General features: G+C 36.7%; 1 protein-coding gene across 11 annotated transcripts in view; it reads left to right on the top strand.

Annotated features, from left to right (window-relative positions):
• Positions 1-21,858, top strand: part of baz2ba (bromodomain adjacent to zinc finger domain, 2Ba) — a 276,122-nt gene that overhangs the window by 215,336 nt on the left and 38,928 nt on the right. For 7 of the 11 annotated variants that reach the window (XM_080199128.1, XM_080199127.1, XM_080199133.1 and 4 more), the window contains 11 exons: positions 973-1,038; positions 1,444-1,488; positions 1,755-1,781; positions 3,584-3,649; positions 5,729-5,869; positions 9,141-9,395; positions 11,371-11,585; positions 11,668-11,742; positions 12,108-12,351; positions 13,617-13,679; positions 19,569-19,713. In XM_080199128.1, the coding sequence (XP_080055254.1) occupies positions 973-1,038; positions 1,444-1,488; positions 1,755-1,781; positions 3,584-3,649; positions 5,729-5,869; positions 9,141-9,395; positions 11,371-11,585; positions 11,668-11,742; positions 12,108-12,351; positions 13,617-13,679; positions 19,569-19,713 (1,342 nt within the window). The remainder of the gene's footprint in view (positions 1-972; positions 1,039-1,443; positions 1,489-1,754; positions 1,782-3,583; positions 3,650-5,728; positions 5,870-9,140; positions 9,396-11,370; positions 11,586-11,667; positions 11,743-12,107; positions 12,352-13,616; positions 13,680-19,568; positions 19,714-21,858) is intronic. The other 4 variants (XM_080199134.1, XM_080199126.1, XM_080199131.1 and 1 more) reach the window with 3 other exon arrangements.

Genomic DNA, 21,858 nt, shown 5'->3' with positions numbered 1-21,858 from the left:
CCATGGTGAACCTTATCAAACGCCTTACTAAAATCCATATATACCACGTCAGCTGCCTTACCCCCATCCACCTTAATTTATTTTTCTAATTATAGGTGCAGTTAATAGTTCTAGGATTATGATGGATGAATAAGAGAATTTGACTGGAAGTGTGGACCTGCATAGAAGAGTATTGTGAAATGATAGGTTTTCTTTTTACAATTTCAAAGATCAACAAGCAGTGTTGCACAAAATTGACTTTTTTATTCTTCGTTCAGAATCTCTAATCTGTTTTTCAGTGCATTGATTTTAGCACAGAACAGCAGCTCCCATTCATTCAGTCTGTGCCTGAAAGTGTGTGTTTTTTGCCCGTGTCATTTTGAATCATAAGTAGTAGATTTTCTTGGATGAATGGCATTTTCTTTTCTTCTCATAGTAGATATTATTAATGAAAATATCTGAGATAGTTGAGTATGTAAATGTGTGTACATGCAAGTGTTTGTTCAGTGTGTTTGGTGTTTTAAAAACAATTGCTTGATTGCTACACGCAGTTTTAGATATATTCATCTATCTCCATAGTCTCAAGGCTTTTCTTTGGGCACATTTAGTTATGAATTTAAATGAAGTTGACAATTCTGCTGAACACAGTCTCTTCTGATGGTGGTCCTTGTCCTGTATTGTTTTAAGAAATCTCATATTTCTGACAGTATACAATTGCAAGTATTTTGGACTTGACATAGAGAGTTCTTGAATAGCCCTTAAAATCTTTTCTTTATCTCTTCAAACGTTTAAGTTATTTGTAATTTTTTTTGTGTTCAATTTTAAGCTGTTAGAAATATTTGTGATGTACAAATCCTAGCTGAAGTTCTGTAGAAACTGTAGCTCATTGGCACTTTGCTGTGTTGTATAGCATGTAATTCTTAAAAGCTTGAGATTGTTTCAAGTTTTAGTAGTGCTTTTTGCGTGACCTCCAGACCTGTTTTGCATGCACAGGCTAAGAGGAAAAAGAAGGAAGAAGCAGCAAATGCAAAATTATTGGAAGCCGAGAAACGGATGCAGGTTAGTTTAGATGGATCTCTAGACCAATGAACTTCAATGGGCAATTGTGTAGGGAGCTTACTTAATTATTAAGAATATTCAGATACATTGAACATCATCACCTATTACATAAGGGCCTTAACCAAAATAGAAGAAATAATTTAGATACGATAGGACCTTGTTCATGGCGCTGTGCCATTTGATTGTATTGTTTAATATGGAAAGTTTTGTCTTTGGTTGTTTCTCTTTGCAAGTAATTCAAAACAAAGTTACTTTTACCTTTTTTACTAATTTCAGAATCTTGCACTTCATGCCGGTCAGAAACGATTGATTGGCATATTATTAGATGTAGTCGCCATCTAATTAGCCTCTTTCTTGTGTATAAATGCTGTATTGAAAAATTTATATATTCTATTCCTTTTTAAGGAGAAGGAATTGAGAAGGCAACAAGCTGTCCTCCTTAAGCATCAGGTTGGTAATTTATCTATACTGTATATTACTTAGTGAATTATTGCTCTACTGTCTGGTTTCTTCTTTAGCTATGGGTAATATGTTGAAGTAAACATTTGTTCAAACTACAAAAAATGTATCTTTCCTCATTGTAATTATACATAATTTTTTCCTCAAGTTAAGTTGTCTTGCTTTGGTATTGGGAAAGTAATTTTTCTTATAATATGAACTGGTTTTATCATTTTGTGATTACTGTTTCATAATGATGTGCCAACTCTTTCTACCAGGAGTTGGAGAGGCATAGACTAGATATGGTATGGGTATGTTTTTTGTACATCTAACACCGCATCGTGATTTGGTTGTGATATGGTTGTCATAGTAATGCATAAAGTGTAGCACTGGCTGCTGTCATACTACATACTTCTGCATGGCTTTTACAGCACAGTGCATTGCATACATCTGCTATAACTTCAAAAGAAAAAAACTTTTAAAATCAACTGCTGTAGCTTCCATGTTCAACAGTCTCCTTAAAAGATAGCTTCACCTCTTTGCAGGAGACAACAAAAGGATAAATATATAAGCCCTAAAATTGGATCAATTTCTTCTGAGATGATTAGAATATCATTAAATGTTTGATTTGTAGCACAATTCATTTCCTTGCCCCACATTCTATTAAAGTTTATTCTTTACATCTCAGTACAATGCCATTTCCAGCAAACCAAATTTCACATAATTAATCACAGTTGCTTTGAGTTTTATCTAGCTGTTACTAAATTGACAAAGGCATCCATATGTTATTGTGAATGATGAAAATTGCACAATCCATTATTTCTATTCATAGTATCAATTAAGTGGATGTTGTGATATTACAATCATGAATTTATTCAGCTTGTACTTTATGATGAACTTAGCTTCCTTTAACCAGCAAATCTAAAACATAAAACAAAAATACTATGAAACACCTGTTTCTGTGCAGATAACTTGCACTGTAACATTTCAAGAGAATTGCATATTTTTTATTCACTGATGCAGGTTCAATTGGTTTGCTAGTTCATTGCCGTGCCATTGTGCATGAGCAAAGACCAAGATGTTTAGATAAAGTGGGGTTTAAGAGCGTGGGATAATTAGAGCTGAACATGCTAATGTATTTAAAGTATGCTTTTATACAATATTGTGCTATTTATAGTTAAATAGCAAACAATTTGACTAGCTTAGAACTGGAGTTGATTGGGGCTCAGGAGTTTGTCTGCAGTGCAGAAACTGGAAGATGAACATCTGTGACCTGAGTTTTCCATTACAAGTGTGGACATGCAGAAATACATTGAGATTCTACCATTCTTTATGTATTGTAAAGATTGTAAAATTGCTATTAAGTGAAGAATTAAGATTAAAGAGAGAGGGAGTGAGAGAAAAAGCAAGAGTGACCTAGAATAAGCTTCCGGTGACCCTGCAGCTCCACTCCATGATAAAGCTTGTCTTCTAGATTTGAGATTTCTCATTCTGGTTTGAGATTAGTAAAATAAATAATTTTGTTTGCTGGAATTTGAGCATAACATGCTAAAATCATAAATTCTTCCTGAATAAAATTGATGTGGGATAGCTCAATATTTTTCCTCTAGTTGATGTTTTGGAATGCTAATTCTAATCTTGCATTTAAAACTTAGATATGCAGGTAATAAATGTTACAAAATTGGCTAATTACAACAGCTATTTATACTAATTGGCCTTTTACTAAATGTTTTGCGTCTGAAGCAGATGTAAGGTAATTAGCCTGTTGAAGCCGACCATTGCGCTTTATACCTGACAGCTATGGAGAAGCATCGCACTGATTTGCTCTGCTTTTCCAAGAACTACGTACATAACTTAAAGCATACGCTTTCGTTTTACACTGTCTTTACATCTGTTGCTTTTTCTGTTTTGCTTTTGATTGTCCATGTTACTTCCTAATCCTCAACTAAAATGTACACAAACTTGGCCATTGTCCGTTTTTATTGTAAATTGTTCACTATTGTCTAACTTTGCTAAATATAGTAAAACTAAATTTTTGCAACTTAAATGTTGTTATTAATGTGTAGTTTAACCACATAAACCTAAAATTTGTCTTGTGCACTGTCAGGAAAAAGAGAGGAGAAGACAACATATGATGCTTATGAAAGCAATGGAAGCCCGAAAAAAGGCTGAAGTAAGTAAAGAGAACACAGATTGGTTGGGCATGTGGGCATGCTTCTTTCTGCATGTTCTATGTAATCTATAGAATTATAGAAATTTACAGCTTAGATGGTGGAAACCATTCAGCCCATCGTGCATGAAGTGGGCATTTGAAAGAACAGTTTTATTTTGTCCAACATAATCCTGTAAGTCTTGCATCCTGAAATATTTGTTCAACTCCTCTTATGGAATCAGCTTCCACTGCCTTTTCTGCTAGACCTTTCCAGGCTACAACGTCTTTTTAAACAAAGGGATTTCTCCTCAATTTTCTTCTATATTACTTGCAGTGATTTAGATTCTGTGATTTCTAGTTAGGTCACCTCTTAACCTTCTCTGCTGCAGAAGAATAGTCCTTTCCTCATCCATGGCAGCATACTGGTGAACTTCCTTGCTATCCTCTCTAGGGCATCTATTTATCTTCCCTGATATGTAAAGCTTAGAATTGTCTATAATACTTCAGCTAAGGCTAACCAGTGATTTATAACATTCTAGCATCATCTATTTGCTTTAATATCCTTTGCCTCTATTTATAAACTCAAGTAACCCAAATGCCTCAGAAATTTTCCTCCTATCTGTTTTCATGGACTCTATATTCCCACCATTTTCAGGATCCCAAGAACACTCCCATCTAGGGAAATCAATATCATGTTTTAATCTGTCACGTACATCCTACCTATCCTAGTTATATGTATTTGAGCTTTAAAACATTTCAGATAAATATTGACCACATAGTTCAAGAGTAAGGTTGAACCACATATACACAAAGGTGAAAATAGTGAATAAAGTAACAAGAAATAGGCCAATAAAATTAAGGCACAGCACATCTGTGCAAGCCATGCAGCTGATAGTTGCACTTGTGCAACAGGTGAGATTAACAAATATCAAGTTTGACTGTTGATTGTATTAATTTCTCAGTACTGGTGAACATGAAACCTGATGTGTTTCTGTCCACAATTAGGTCCCTTTTGCCAATGATTCCTATACATTGAATGAATAATGAACTGACCTGTGAATAGTCTTAAGCAAATAAGTTTACATTCATTTGACAGTTTAGAGCACTAGCTTTGAAGACAGACGGCAAAATCCTGTTGCCATTCACTCCAACAGGATCTTATGGTCCACTGATAGCGCACGCCTGATGCAGGTATCCAGTATCGGAAGGAAACCCCGTTTATAATGGCGAGACCATAAAGATCCCACAAATGCAACACATGCCATGGAGAGGGAATAAAATCCATCCCATAGGCTAGATTGGCAGATAAATATCAACAGCAGCAAGTTATAATTTAATAGTGCTTTTAACATAATGACATGATCTAAGGCGCACGGACGAGCATTATGAAGCAAAGTATGACAACAAGCCACGTAGGGAAATAGTGGATTAGATGGCTGAAAAAACCTGGTCGAGATGAAGGTTTTAAGGTTTGCCTGAAAGGTGGAAAACCAGGTGGAGTTGGGTGTGTTGGTGGCAGTGTGATTCCAAGGCCTGCAGCTGAGGCAACTCAAGGCGCTGACGCCAGTGGTGGAGCATTTAAAATTCAGGATATACAGGAGACCAGAATTTGAGGTGTGCAGATATCTAGTTATGAGGCTGGAGGGGATTGCAGAGACAGGGAGACACAAGGCTGTGAAGTAATTTGAAAATAAGGATGAGCATTTCAAAATCAAGACACTGCTTGACCTGACCAAAACTATTTGACAAATTGTCAATCAGCCTTTTTGTTTCCTTAATTACCCTTATAATTCTGCAAATCTTTGTTTTTCTCACGCCAATAAATTCTTTGACTAAATCTGTTTCCTTATCATTGCACTCTTCTAACCAGTAGCACAAGGATGATAAGGGGCATATGTCTTGCTGCGAGTTAGCACAAAATGCGCCAAATCCATTTGCAATGCCACGGAGATCTGCCTGTATATATTACTTTTAATGTTAATTTATAATTACAGAGTGTAGTAGTGCTAATGTTCTAAATTTGAATGATTGTAACTGCATGAATTTCTGAATGAAATACATATTAAGAAGAAAAAAAATTATAACCTGTATTATTCAAAGGAAAAGGAACGGCTAAAGCAGGAGAAGAAAGTTGAAAAACGTTTAAATAAAGAACGAAAATTAGAGCAGAAGAAATTGGAACTGCAAATGGCAAAGGAGCTAAAGAAACCCAATGAAGATATGTGTTTGTCAGATCATAAGGTAAGATTATTACAAGCATTAACCAATTTGTTTCAAATTTTAAAAAAGGTATTAATTATCAAGAAGTCAATTCCCTTTCTATCAAGTCTTCTGCAGTGAATGTGTCAATTCAATTGAGTATTTTGACCAGATAAGACAAGATGATGAATGGGATGGATAGGATAGAGGTGGAGAGGCTCTTCCCGCTCAGAAAGGACAGTAGGACTAGGGGGCACAGCCTCAAGATAAAGGGGGGGCGGTTTAGAACGGAGTTGAGGAGGAACTTCTTCACTCAAAGGGTGGTGAATCTCTGGAATTCTCTGCCCGTTGAAGTGGTGGAGGCTGCCTCGCTCAATATTTTTAAGACGCGGGTTGATGGGTTTTTGATAAGCGAGGGGATTAAGGGTTATGGGGAGAGGGCGGGAATGTGGAACTGAGACACGACAGATCAGCCATGATCTTATTGAATGGCAGGGCAGGCTCGAAGGGCTGGATGGCCTACTCCTGCTCCTATTTCTTATGTTCTTATAATACCAGCCCATGAAACAAGATGTTCTGAGATACAACCAGTTTGAAGAAATAAAAGAAAGAATTATATAAATCAAGATTTTTTTTATTTGCTCACAGGATGTAGGCATAGCTGGCTGGTCCAGCGTTTATTGCTCATCCCTAACTGTCTTTCATTTTAGAGGGCGTTTGAGAATCAAACACATTGCTGTGAGTCTGGAGTCACATGTAGGCCAGAGTATGAATGGTGATCTTGGATTTAGAAACTAAAATATTGTAGGTACAAGGGAAAGCAGAAGAGTTTTGAGATTTTTGGAAATTAACTAACTTACAGTAGAAGACTGTTAACCCATCTGAGAGGGAGAAAGGGGAGGAAAATGTATGGAGCTGATTATTTGCAGCTTACGAAAAATAAGTGATGAAAGTTCAGAGGGGTGCTAATCAAAGTACTATTGATAAAAATGGAGATACAAGAAGTAGTCGAAGAGGTTAGAAATGAGATGAGCATTATACATATGTTGATTTTATCTTGTCCCAAGTGTGCAAGAAAATTGTTTGGAAGTAACTTGCCAGCTATTGGTGTTATTTAGTTGTTGGATGCGTTTCGCCTTCATGGAAAGTTAAAAGATGTTGAGACGAAATATGTATTTGGGATGAGAACACAAGCCTCATGACAGTATCTTCACCTACTTCAGCATTTGAATGGTGGGGAAGGTTTCTAGTTCAGTCATGGGATGTAAGCATTGCTGACAATGCCAACATTTAATGACCATTCCTAATTGCCCTTGAAAAGGTGGCGGTGAGCTATGCAATTGTCAGTAGATTAAAAAATTAAACGTGCAGCCATCAAGGAGAAAAGTTAAGAAACATGACGTGTAGGGAGGAAAAAGAACTAGATTTTCATTGCCCTGTCAAATGTACAGAACATATGAGCATGTAATATCTAGCACATTCTGCTAGTGGCACAGATAAAATAATGGTTGGAAGAGTGCAATGATGAGGAAACAGATTTAGTCTAACAATTTACTGGAGTGAGGAAAAACAAAGATTTGCAGAATTATAAGGCTAATTTAAGGATACAAAAAGAGTGACAATTTGTTCAAATAATTTAGACTAGCCAAGGGAATCTACATTGCTGCTAATCTGGTGCAGAGGTGTGGAGTTAAGTGAAAAACATTGATTTATTAAAATTGATAAAAATGTTAGTTTTCAGCAAAGCGAAAGAAGTTAAATTTAGCTTTCTTGTTTTAAATAGAAGGTTGAGTAATCCAAATGAGGGGAAGGGTAGGATGGAATTTAATGTCGGTGACAAAGCTCTTACCTGTTGCATTAAATGTCAATCTGGTAAGACTCCTGCAGGATCAGAGATCAACAGCTTTTCATTGTTTGGCATTGACACCATGGAGATGGTGGCTGCTGCTGGTAATACACCTGCCGCTGCCCTATCTGATTATGCTGCCCCACCATCAAACTCACTGTGGCGAGGAGACATTAAATTGCGCACACACACACGGACAACACGCATCTAGTGAAATATACAGAAGATAAAGTCAGGTGATTCAAGTGAGCTAAGGCAGATAGTGACAATATCACCAGGAACATTCCTGAGTATCACAGTTAGTTTGAAAATTGAGTTGGAAATGCAAGAGGGAAAAATCATTAGAGTTGAAACTTGGATTTCAGTAGAAGTAATAAGTTAGGTTGGGCTGACTTGAGATGGAAATAAATTTAGGATTAAATGGAATCCCATGAATATTAGTGAAATGATGGCAAAGCAAATGGAAGAAATCATAAATGTAGTGTGATCTAGTTAAGTGTGTTTAATGGTTTGCATAGACCAAATAGCAAAGTTGCTGGTTCACTATGTTGTTAAATCTTGCCATCTTATTGATTTCCAGACACGCAAGTCATATTTAGATCGATAATTGTTTCATCAAATTAGACTTGCCAGTCTTAATTTTCTTCTCAAGTTAAGTGTATTTTCAGATATCTTTGAACAACTAGTCAAAGCACTATGAATCTGTGATGCAGATTCTCATTGAGTTTCTTCCCTGAGAGAAAAACCTGTGAATACTTGTTTATTTTGCTCTCTTATTTTTTCACATTGTTCCTTGGAAACATTTTAAAATATGCACTTGGAGATCACAAATTTTATGACTTTATGCTTTTACTTTTTATTCCTTATTTTTCACTCAATTTGCTGGTTATGTTCCATTTGAATGAGCAGGGAAGGAAACTTCATTCTTCTGTTTGGAGAGTCAGAAAAGCGAAACTAATTGCTGGTATGGTTCAATGGAGGCATTAATTGCAAATGATCATATGAGAGAGAAATTCTAGTTAGGCCATCTGATTAAAACTTTTGTTTGAGGAGATGAACTCTCCAGGGAGCTAAGGAGAGTACTATAGAAATGATGATCAAGGGAAAGGAAATGTCCAAGTTTATTGGAATTCTTCAGCTCGGGTTTTGATGTTCAGAAGTGCATTTTGCACTTTTATAATAATGTGAAATGTTAGTTTGACATCTGTATTTAGTTAACTGGAGATGCACTTCAACTTGACTTTCAGTAACCTATTCAGTTATTTCCATTTTTTCCCAATTTTATCATTAATTAAGTACTCATGTTGAGATAAAATCTTTGTTTTTTTTTAAAAGAGGACTTTGCAAAATCTGCTATCATTTCTTGGAAAATGGCATCATTATGGTCTAATAAATTATAAAGAATGGCTGGTTGTTCTTCAGTGAAATATTTCTGTGCACTAATTTTTTTTTTTAATCTGCTGCTAGGCTCTACCAGAGTTCTACCCCATTCCTGGCCTTGTACTGCCTGGGGGTGCCTTTGCTGATTGCCTTATGGTCGTACAGTTTCTCCACAACTTTGGTAAGGTTTTAGGCTTTGATTTGAGCATTGATGTCCCAACTTTAAGTGTACTCCAAGAAGGACTGCTTAATGTGGGTGACAGCATGGGAGAAGTTCAGGATTTGTTGGTGAGACTATTGGCTGCTGCTGTTCATGATCCAGGACTACCATCAGGCCATAAGGTATGACACCCACTTTAGTTTTATTGACAAAAATATTGGAAAAAAAAGCAAACCAGATTATTGCTTGTGTAGCTGATTTTTGTTTAATGACATTCGTCAAAAGTTTCTTTATATTATGTATTTTGTTTCACCATTGTTTTATTGTCAGTGCACTTGCTTACTGATTAAGCTGGAGGATAATTTATCTGTCATTATCAATTCAACTTGCATCATCATCATCTAAGGAATCAGTTCACATACAAAGATGCTCACAAGATAATTTTAAAAACAAAGTCTAAAAATTATTTTGCACTTTTAAATGCTGAAATTAATGATTAACTCTGAGCAGATAGATAAAATTTACTTTAAATAGTTGCTGTCATTGTTTTCTAAGAACACACAAATGTGTGTCTGTATGAGAAATTCTAAACTTAAATAGAAGCTGCAGAACATGGCTCAGTCTGAGTATACAATTATAGATAATTGAGTTAAATCTGTTTGAAGATTATAATAGATATTGTTATAATGTGAAATAATGAGTGGGATTTTCCAGTTGCGTCCACCCAGAGACTGGAAATTCCCACCAGAAGTCAATGGACCTTCAAATGGTCTGTCTAATTTTCTGTCCTGCCTAGCAGAACTGGAAAACTTACTGCAATGTTTGAGTTTACTTTTTCCTTAGATTTAAGCAAGTCTTCTGAAATAATGTTGGAATAATAGCAATAAGTTGTGGCACATTAATGATGCAGCTGTATAAGTACATTCAGCTTACTTTAAGTCTCCATTTAAAACCGTTGTTAAGTATTGTCAAATTGTATCCTAATGAATTGACTAGGAAGCCAACTATTTTTGTTACTTCCAACCTCCATCTTCAACTTTTCTAAAGGTTTTTTCACCTTGTTGCCAATAGAAAATGCAGTTTGAGTGCTATGCTAATCTCTGCACTACCTTGCAATGTTTATTTTAACACACTGTGTTACTGTCATGAACCTATAGGATGCCAGTTGAAAAAATTACAACCCATTTTTCCTGTCCATTTTCAAAACATATTGAAGGCATTATGGGTATTCAATTTGACAGAGAATTTTAATTGGGTAGTTTCTTACATTACTAATTTGACTTGAGATGCATACCAGCATCACAGCTCATCCTATCCTGGGTTTTGAAATAGAAACTTTCTAATTTACAAAAATAAAAAATCCTTTTTTAATGTCATGGTGAACTATTCTGAAAGAAGAACTAGCACATGATCCTTAAATTGTGCCTTTATATAGTGAAAGAAGAGGATAATGCAAGCAATGTCACTAATCTCAAAATATGCCTTGAAAGAATGTCTGTTGTATTTTTGGGTATGAGCATTCTATGTTTGCTTGAATTGAGCCTCAGTTGTCATTTCTGTCAGCAGATGTCACTAGAGTGCACCCTTTTCTGCCCACTGTCTAGACTAATGATGATGGGACTACAGGTTGCAACAGAGAATCCCTATGATGTAATCCAATTTCTAGAATGTATAATATGTAATTGTGTGATTTTGCTCTTTTCAAAACATTTTCTTGTTAGATCAAGGCTAGATTTTGGATCAATGCATTGTTATATTTATTTAATGCAGAATTGAACAATATAACATAGTTGATCTAGCACGAAAGTCTTTTTAAAGGAGGACAATCACACACTGGCATATTATACATTCTGGAAATTGGATTACATTGCAGGGACTCTCTGTTGCAATCCCTGGTCTCATCATCATTTAATCTAGACTGTGGGCAGAAAAGGGTGCACTCCACGGACAGAAATCACAACTGAGGGTCAATCCGAGCAAATATAGAGTGCTTATATATCCAAAAATGTGTTTCTCCTTTTTGTTTACAAAAAGTAATAAAGACAATACTTTATCGCTCTAGATGTTGACTTTGGATACTTCTGCAAAATATAAGGAATTCTGCATTTCAAGGCAGAGATGTTACCACATAATTAATTTTTAAAACTTGTGTCACAGGCACGGACTTTTCTTGGAGACCATGTGACCAATGTCAGGATCAACAAGGACACCGTTTCAGAGATTTTGCAAATCTACCTGGAGGCCCACAATGGACAAACTGAACTTACAGAAAGTTTAAATACAAAACCTTTCCAGGCGCACACTCCAGCTCAGAAAGCTTCTGTACTTGCATTCTTGGTTAATGAACTTGCGTGCAGCAAGGTCGTAGTAAAGTATGTGCTTTTCCTTGAAATTTCATGCAAAATGTGCCTTTTAGAATGGGGCCACTATTAATTTGCAATGCATTTCTTCTAGTGAAATCGATAAAAACATTGATCACATGTCCAATCTGAGAAGAGACAAATGGATTGTGGAAGGCAAACTTCGGAAGTAAGTTGTTATGTTTTTCCTTGGACTTCACAAATTAAATGAATTTATCACTATTTACATTTTAATTTGAAATATTCCTAGATCTTAAACTTTTTTTTCAGTGTTAAGTTGGGAAGCTTCCCCCCTCCCCCATAAATTATTCAGTATTACCACTATCCTTTCCCCTGTTTCAATCAAATGACATAACTGAATAATGAGACTTGTGAAAATTGTATTGACTGGGTGAAATTTATCAGAAGGGAGACTATGAAATTCTTGCATTTTCTTTTCCCATAAGTCTTTGAGCATGCTGCTTGTGAACTGCCAGAGATCATGATACAGTGCTTTGATTTAAAAGACTGCTGACATACTTTAACTATTCCCAGGCTTAAAATCATTCATGCGAAACGAACTGGTAAGAAAGAGACTATTGGCAATGCTGATAGCAATGGAGAGCACCGTTTTTTAGGAACTCCCACTCCTGGCCGGAAGAGAAAAAGAAAATGTGGGGATAGTGATGATGATGATGATGACGATGATGACAGTGATGATCAGGGAGATGATGAAGATGATGATGAAGATAAAGATGAAGAGAAGAAATCAAAAAAATTGGAAATTGCTGAAGATGAGGTAATTGGCACAGTGCCTATTTTGAAATATAGTTAAAACTGAGCTTGTGTTTTGTAACAGAGTCCAGAATTCAGATCTTGTTGGTTGCTAATGGAGACAGTGGAGGTATCAGTTTGATTCGTATTTGCTTGGCGATAAGGAATTGGCAGGTCCAAGTTATATTGTTGGCTTTGCACTATTTTCTGGTCAACTAAAAATGAATTCTGCAGATGCGTGCAGGCCTGATTATGTGTATGCATAGCTGTAATACTACTCTTGTTTGATTTTGGTACAACTTTAACTGGACACAGGATCCAGGACAACATGGCAATGCGGTAATGAGTAAGACCACATCACATTGTAACTAGTACATGCACTCAATTCATTTATGCATTTGCACATTCGTGAATATGGCTTACTGATCAAACTTTTAGTTATTCCACCTAATCTCTACCTGATTTGATATCAGTTTTCCTTGTTGCTGTTTGTCAAAAAAGAAATTGGACAGTTCTAAGATAAATCCTTGTAAATGCAAGCCGGTATGATTGGACATTGCACTATTTAAGTTGAGGCATATTCATAACATATGATGCATCACAGAGTCACTTCATTAAGCTTTCTCTTGGAGTACTTTGTGTGTAACAGAAGTGATACTGCTTAAATGTAGAACTCATAAAATGGCTCTTTCTAGTACTTAAAAATGTTTAATATTATGTAAATGAACTCTAAGCTATTAGTGTGATTTATCAGTATTATCAATATCAAATGCCAATCTACTATTCTGTTGCATCAAAATCAAATTTCAATTGATGAAAATCACAGGAAATAGCATTTAAGTCAATGGTGTTCACTGCCAATCATTTTGACTGTAATAACTTGGCGTGGCCAGGTGACTGGACATGGAGCCCACTTTACAGTTGTTTGCAATCAAGAAAGAAGACATGGATTAAAAATTCTTTTCCTTTTAAAAAAAAGTCAGTCCTTGTCTGTGCTTTTAATTTTAACATGTTGCCTACAGTATATACTACTTTAAAGATTAAATTTGCATTCACCAAGATTTCAATTAATAACAGTGAAGTTAGACAAGACACTATAATAAATGATGGTATTTAACCCTATGATCTAACTAATATGTGCATTTTGAAAAGCTCTGCCCTGTAGGATTATCAGAGTTGAAGTTGATTGCAGTTAATCTTAGGTGAACTTCACTGCACCTAATTTTGGACATCTCTTAAAATGTCACAAGTACCTATTCGTAATTATAGCTGTCTGTGTTTTCTTTTTAGGATGATGGAGAACAGTCGACTAGTGTGGAGGAATTGGAGAAACAGATTGAGAAGTTGAGCAAGGTAGAGATTCTCTTGCTTCCAACCTGTAATTTGTATCCACCTGTAATGAATATTTTAGATCATTATTTTTCTTGTCCTTTGGATTCAGAAATTTCTGACTTGTTGCCTTTGTTGTGTCAGTCTTCAGTCAGGATTAAATTATTTGAGTTGCATGTTTCTAGATTGCATTAATCAAACACATTTTTAAAGAGAGGCTAGAACTGGTTCAGGTTAGGAGCACAAAACCTAGCACTTTGTTAACATAGAACTGTTGCATATTGACCTGTAACTTCCCTGAGTTGGACTTAAGGGTTACTCCAAAGGTCTATTGGGGAGTTCCTCTCTCAGGTTCCCAGGGCAGACTTTATCCAGCAATTGTCCAGAAGCGCTAACATCCCATGGACAATCGCTCTGTGCTTTAGATGGTTCTGCTATTTTTACATCAATAGTTACTCTGAAAGAGTTAAAATAAATAAAAACCACCTCTGGCTTCCATACTGAGACCCGCACAGGGAACCCCACACACTCCAGAGCCCCAACTCATCAACCCCAGGTTGTTCCCAACTCCCAACCCAGCTGCAGTTGAATGTGTTCAGCTGCAGGGTACGTGAGGGAGATTCAGACAGTGGTAATCACTGAGGCTTGGCATTGGAGGGGCGGGGGGGGTCTGTGTCCAGGCTCAAATTCCCATTTTCAATTTAAACCTTGGTGCCCTACATTATTGATCTCAATTAAACTTCTTTCCTATCACTAGGACTGATGTGCTGCAGAGACGGCAGGGGTGCTGTGCTTGATGGACATGATGTTTCAGTTTTCCACTGGTCTGTGGTGCTGGCCATTGTTAGAACACTGAACAAGATTAGTTGGCCTGATGTGAGTGGGTAGAGACATGTGCATGGCAAGCAGAGATGTTTGAGGGCTAGATACAACATGAGGCACTGGGAAGACAAAATGTAACCATGAGCCTATAAATTTGGATTCTTTGTTCAGACTTTAAATTAACTGCTTTGCTTTGCATATGGCAAGAATTTAAGTAGATTCTGGAATTTTAAAAGAGAACTTCTTTGATTCACTATTATATTATTAAAACTCCACCTATTTTGGCCTATAAATGTCAGTATTCAAAGCAATTCAAATGATATATTGAAGTGATGGGAATTGTTTTATATTAACCATTTTATATTAATTGGATAACACACTGCAGTGCATTTTAAGTCACCCTGAACGCTAACTCTGGTTGGTAATCATTGAATTGACTGTATGGACTTTAATCCAAAAACTACAACTTTGAAAGCCCTCACTGAAACAGTTGCCAAAATAATATAAAAACAATCCTCTATTTTAGAGGGGACAAATAACTGATCCTCAGATGATTGCTTTTATAAATGCAGTGGTGTATGCTATGAGCGTGTCTCTGTTCAAATAATCATCAAATACCCTTCAGTGCTTCGAATGAACCTGTCTCCACCTCATTTCCAGGTGGTACGTTCCAGAGATCTGAGCCACTTGTATAAAAAAGTATTTTCTCGCATTTCATTTGCTCCTTTTGCAAATTACTTTAAACCTGTGCCTTCTTGTTCTTGATCCATTTATGAATGGGAACAATTCCTCCCTATTTACTCTGTGCTGCCCCCTCATAATTTTAAACATCTTTATCATATCCCCTCTTAGCCTTCTTCCCTCCAAGGCGAACAGCCCTAACCTCTCCAATGTATCTTCATAACTGAAGTTTCACATCCCTGGAAGCATTCTTGTTAACCTTGTCTGCACTCTCTCTGATGCATTCATATCCTTCCTATAATGTCGCGCTCAGAACTGCATATAATATTCCAGCTGACAGTGTATTTTATAAGTTATAATATTTTATAAGCATAATCTCCTTGTTGTCATACTCTATGCCCCTGTTAATAAATCCCAACATACCATATGCTTTATTAACTGTTCTTTCTACCTGTCCTGCCACCTTTAATGACTTATGCACATAAACACCCAGGCCCCACAACTGCTGCACTCCACCCGCCCCCCCCCCGCCAAAAGAAAAATTACCCCTTATTTTGTATTGCCTCTCCATGTTCTTCCTACCAAAATGAATCACTTCACACCTCTCTGCATTTGAACATCATCGGCTACCTATTTGTCCGCTCCACCCTTTAGAACTTGTTTATGTCCTCCTACACTGTCCTCTTCACATCTTACACTTCCATATTTTGTATTTGTAATTCTGGCTTGCGCTTTGGATGGAACGTTTGACAAAGTGAATTTTGCATTTTGTCTCTCCACTGAGGAGGCTACACATTAAGTAGATGGTACAGTGGATTAGATTGGGGAATCACGCAAGATTTTCTGTTTCATAGGACTATGGGGTTCTGGATAGCACTATGACAATTTGTGAATTGACAGGTGTTCACATTTCTTCTGTCGGCTGCAGTTGAATGAGAAAGAAGTTTAATGTTCAGTGGTGGAATGAAGCAGAGCATCAAGAGGGAATGGGTTTTCTAAAAAGATGGAGGGGAAGGTAAAATGGAATCACATGAAAAGAAATGTCAAAATTGGTGACTAGAAAGACTCAGGATGGATGAGGACAATGATAATCTTGTTATCTTTGTGAGATGAGGGGAAGGGAGTGAGGGCAGAATATTAAGACAAAAATGATCCAGGACCCTATTAACACATTTGGAGAAAGTGTCATCTGAGAATAAAGGAGAATATTTTTTAAAGTTTTAATGTGTAAGTGGAGTAACTCAATGGAAATGTGATGCAGATAGAGAAACTGAAAAATAGGATTTTGATTTACATGAAGCAGAGCACAAAAGTCAGGTAAATTTAAGGATCGTTGGACTTCTAATATCTTTGGAAAGTCTGTTGCTGAGATTGAACAGGTCTGAGGTAGTTCCTGGGCTTGCCCTTCATTTTCCCCCGATTTCCTTCATTTTCCCATGATTTCATTGCACAATTGTGCCATGGTTAGCAACTGTCAGACAATGAGGGTGTTGCATAAAGTGAGCGAAGGAATAGAGAGACTATGCAAAGATGAGAGATGGGGTGAAATCTGAATGGTAGTCAAGAAATTCTTCTGACCAAAACAAAAGTAGGAAATGCTGCTTGTAACAGAAAGCCCAGAATGGTATCTGTGTGGGATTAGAGCTGAAATGTGTATAGGATATGTTTGGCTCTGATCCATGTAAGTTCTCATGGTGACAATTTTCTTAAGAGTGTTTTTTTTTAAATATTTGCACTTGGGGTGTGAGGGTTGCTGGCAAAGCCAGCATTTATTGCGCATCCCTACTTGCTCACGATCAGGTGGTGGTGAGCTGGCTACTACCAAGTGGCTACCAAGGTCATTTCAGGGCAGTTAAGTTGATCATATCGCTATGGGTGTGGAGCCACATGTAAGCTAGACCAGGTAAGGATGGTAGATTTCTTTAAAGGATGTTAGAGAATCAGATAAACTTTTACAACAATCCGATAATTTCATAAATATTATTAATGAGACTAGCATTTTATTCCAAATTAATTAATTGAACTATGTATTAAACTCTGGTTTGGCCTCAGCTGGAGTGTTGCAACCAGTTCTGGGCACCACATTTGAAGACATTAGAGTATGGAAAAGATTCACAAGAATGGTTCCAGGGACGAAGCACTTTTACAGAGGTAGATCATAGAAGCTGGAAGTGTTCTCTTTGGGGAAGGAAGGTTAAGAGGAAATTTGATAGAGGTATTTAGTGTTATAAAGGGTCTGGACACAGTAATAGGGAGAAACTGCTCCTATTGGTGAAAGCATCAAGAATCAGGACTCAAATTTAAGGTAGTTGCGAAAAGAAACAACGGTAATGTGATGAACATTTTTAAAGCAGGGGTTGGTTAGGGTCTGCAATGCACTACCTGAGAGTGGAGGCACATTCAGTCAGGCTCTGCAAAAGTCAAGGGGACTTGAAATGTTATTCTCTCCAAAGATGTTTCCATACTTGCTGAATCTTTCCAGCATTTTCTGTTTTGATGTTCAATTGTGGCTTTCAAAAAGGAAATTGAATCATTATATGAAGAGGCAACATTTGCAGGGCTACAGTGATAAGACAGGAGAGTGGCATTAAGTGAATTGCTTTTGCAGGGAACCAGCACTGACACAATAGCCTCCTGTACTGTAACTGTTCTATGATTTTAAACTCCCCATTGCTGTGGTGAGATTTGAACTTGTGTCTCCTGAGCACTAGCCCAGGCCTCTGGGCTGTTAGTCTTGAGTTACGAGTCCAGTAGCATTACTAATATGCTGCCATTCCCTTGAGTTGAGTGGATTTTAAAGAAAACTTAGTTTGAGATCAGCAGGGTGGAGAAAGGTACTGATGTGGATTTGCTGTTCAAGAAAGAAGCCAAACAAAAGGACAGAGGTATTGATGGGCTGTATACTCTTAGTGGATAAGAAAGGATGCAAAAGAGTTACAAATGTAGGTGGCTAGAGATTAGATAAGGGAAGAATAATAGTCAAGAAAACGTGAAACCAGTTTAGTTGGAAAGGTTACAATAATTAGTTTGTCAGGGACACTCCTATTGATGCATCTAGGAAGGAGATAGAAACCAGAATTCGCTACGTTTGCTACTCCTGTTCAATGACTTTTTGTATTATTCATAATAATAGCTGATAGTTTACACAAACGCTCAATGTAACTTCGTATTCAGTGAACATCTAATTAACTCTAGGCAAAGCAGGACAGTTTATGGTCTGCAGTCTATTCTACCATTGCTTAAACTATCACCAAGTTAAGCCAAATGGGCAGTGACAAATAGCTACATAGCTACAAGTAATAGTGAATGTGATTTATACTTTTAGGACATGGCAACAGTTTATTTTATTCTGAGCTTTGACTGTTACTGAATAAATGTTTATTTGACAAGCCTGTAAGGATACTGCTCTGTATTTAGTACAGTTGTGATTTATCATTTCAGTATTTCTATAGAATTTCTCTCAAAGAAACCTTAACTTATAATTGCTTGGCTATTATTTCAGCTTGATTTTGCTGCAAATTCTACCAAAAGGGACTGATACCAATTTGAATCACATTTAAATAATTCAAGATATTGGTTGTTTGCCCTTTTGTTTTAACAGTATATGAAAATTGAAGCAGCTGGCCAAATATGAGGATGGACAAGAGTCTCCCAAATTGTTTTTTAGGTTGGACTTTCTCCTGAGTCAGGATGTTTATTTTTCCTGTAATGTTTCCTGAACTCCTGCCTTTCACACAAAATGAACTATTGGAGTCATTGGTGGAGTTTTACTCCTGAAACGTCCATATCTTTGCAATTCTTTTGATCTACAATTTCTCCAACACTATGTCCCCAAGCCATAATTATCTGCAAGCTCTGTGGTTCTGAATTTGATCACTTGGGTATCTCCCCTTCCCTTTGCACTATGGTCGTCGCCTGTAATTTCAGTTGTCCAAGTCTTATAGCTTGGTATTACTTCCTTAATACCTTCACCTCCCTCTCGTATTTTAAGATCTTCCTTAAAACCCTTCTCTTTAGTCAGGATTTTAGTCACCTACTACTTTGGATCAGTATCTATTTCTCCCCTTTCAATCTCATTGTCCTTGGATATTTTTGTGTTGGAGATACCATAGAAATTGAAATAGTGGTGGTGCATACATATTGCTGTACAGAAACCTAACTAATCAGGACAATATATTTTAAAACTTTGTTTCACTATAGCATTTTGTTACTCTTTGTTCTGGTCAGAATATCCTTATTTGGTCAGAATATCCTCCTTGCCATGTTCCAGCTCTTCTGTTAACTCAAAAACATGCTTGTAATTAAACTAAACAGCGAAGTATATCTTACTGCAAGTCGTGTTCAATATTGTAGAAATATTTTTGTAAAAATGAATATCATTGCCTGACTATAAATGTTTTATTTCAACAGCAACAAAGCCAATACCGTAAGAAGCTGTTTGAAGCCTCTCATTCATTGCGTGCCATGACATTTGGCCAGGATCGTTATAAACGACGCTACTGGGTACTTCCTCAGTGTGGAGGCGTGTTTGTTGAAGGCATGGAAAGTGCAGAAGGTAAAGTGATGCTGGCTTTTTTTTACTGCATGTGATCTTATTGCTGTGGCATCTGAAATCCTTGGAAATAAGCATGTTACAATCAAACTAACATGATAAATGAGAGAACCTACAATCTTGTTCCAGTCGAAAGTGGATAACTCAATGGTATATTTTTAAAAATTAACATAATTTTGCTTTGATAAAAGGTATGTTCTTTTGGCTTTTTCTGCCTGTTTTCTATTAATAGATCCTTCTCAGCATAAATATCATCAGAGAATGGCTAGATGCTTCTCAGTACACCTATTTGGCCAGGTACCAAGAGATAGGCACCGTGACGTGGTATGGGCAGCTTGTGTCTTTTTTCCTATGACTTTCTACCTATTTCTTTGGGAAATCGTTCTATTTTTTATTACTTAAACAACTTAGAACAAGAAAAATTATGCCATTTATTCAACCACTTTCTGAATTATTGAAACATAGCTATAGAAAATGTACTTTGTAGTTTTACACTGAGGTTGTTGATGCTCAGTCCATTTTAAATCATTTATATAGTAATCCCAATTTAAACCATGCCAATATGGATGCTGTTTTAGAAAATAGTAAATTTGATTTTGTTGAATTGTTTAATATCTTGCAAACAAAAAAGCTTAACAAACTTATTTCTTTCAACAAGATTATATACATCCATATCGCATCTCTGAACCAGCTCAAAGTACTTCAAATACTGTGAATCATTTTCAAATGCACCATCTGTTGTTGTGCAAGAATATGCAACAATAACATTGCACAGAGCAAGATTCCACAAACAACGTAATGGAATTAATAACTAGTTGACTTTGATTAGTCAAGGGAGAGATATTGGCCAGGAGACCAGGAAAGTTTATGCTCCCATTAACATCTCCCTGAATCACTGTGTCAGGCATATGGGGTATTGCTTCAGAATCTCATGGAAGGATGGTACCTCTAGCATTATTACATTTTATATGCTCAAGTTGAGCAGCAATGCTGAAATCCAGCATCTTCCAACTCCATTATCCTATACCCTGGGAGAGGTTGCCACTTTTCAATGTCATTAAATTCAAAAATAATTAAATTAATCTGGAGTAATGTTTTTAAAATCATTTTTGGCTCAAGTTGCCAGTGGGGAATTTTTGCATCTCCTGGAAACTTTCAAAATGTGATCACATTTTTTCAAGTCTATAAGTGAATGCAACAGCCTGTGCACAGCAGGATTCCACAGACAAACATTAATCAATGTGGAGCCCATCTTTATTTTGATGATTGTTGGGAATGGACAGGCAAAACCTTTGGTTTTAAAGCAGTATCATGACAGGGATCACCTGAGCAACTACATATAAATGCAACTGTTTGCCATTATTCCGTAACGTGTCGACCACGGGTAAGTTGATAGTACTCAGCTTTGAGTCACAAGGTTGTGGATTCCAAAGCTGGAGCACAAAAATCCAGCTTGACTCTCCAATGCGATATTAATCAAGTGCTGCACTATCTGAGGTCCCATCTTTCAGATGTGACGTGGCTCTGCCTGCCCCTCAAGTGAACATAAAAAATCCCACAGCAATATTTTGAAGAATTAAATGCTGGCCTAACCAGCAAAACCTATAACCCATAAAGTAATTTTTAAAAAAGAACAGAGGAATTATCCCCAGTGTCCTAGCTAATATTTATCTTTCAGTTAACCTCATCAAAAACAGATGATCTGGTCATTATCACGTTACTGTTAGTGAGAGCTTGTTGTGCACAAATCAGATTAAATTATAGAATTACAGCACAGAAGGAGGTCAGTTGGCCCATCGCTGTAGTGCTGAAATAGGAAATGTAGTCATGTTTGTTACAACTTCAGAAGTACTTGATTGGCTGTAAAGCACTTTGGAATGTTGTCTTGTGATTGTGAAAGTTGCTATATAAATGCATCCTGTACTAGCAGATGTTGCACTTAGCTGCATGCACAGTTCTGCCCTGTACATCAGGAAAGGGGGGGTGTTCTAACCCATAGGAAACAGAGATGGTAAATTAATTAGCTAGAGCTTCATTAATTATAAAAGTTTAGATCCTTGGATGTACACTGAATTGACAATTTTAGCTGCTAATTGGATGGGCATCTGCATGGTGGAACAGGGAGTAAAAAAAATGAACATTTTGGGA

Source organism: Carcharhinus amblyrhynchos, chromosome 11, assembly GCF_965287045.1.
Source record: "Carcharhinus amblyrhynchos chromosome 11, sCarAmb.v2.hapA, whole genome shotgun sequence".
Lineage (NCBI taxonomy): Eukaryota > Metazoa > Chordata > Chondrichthyes > Carcharhiniformes > Carcharhinidae > Carcharhinus > Carcharhinus amblyrhynchos.
This window is presented reverse-complemented; position numbering and strand designations above follow the sequence as displayed.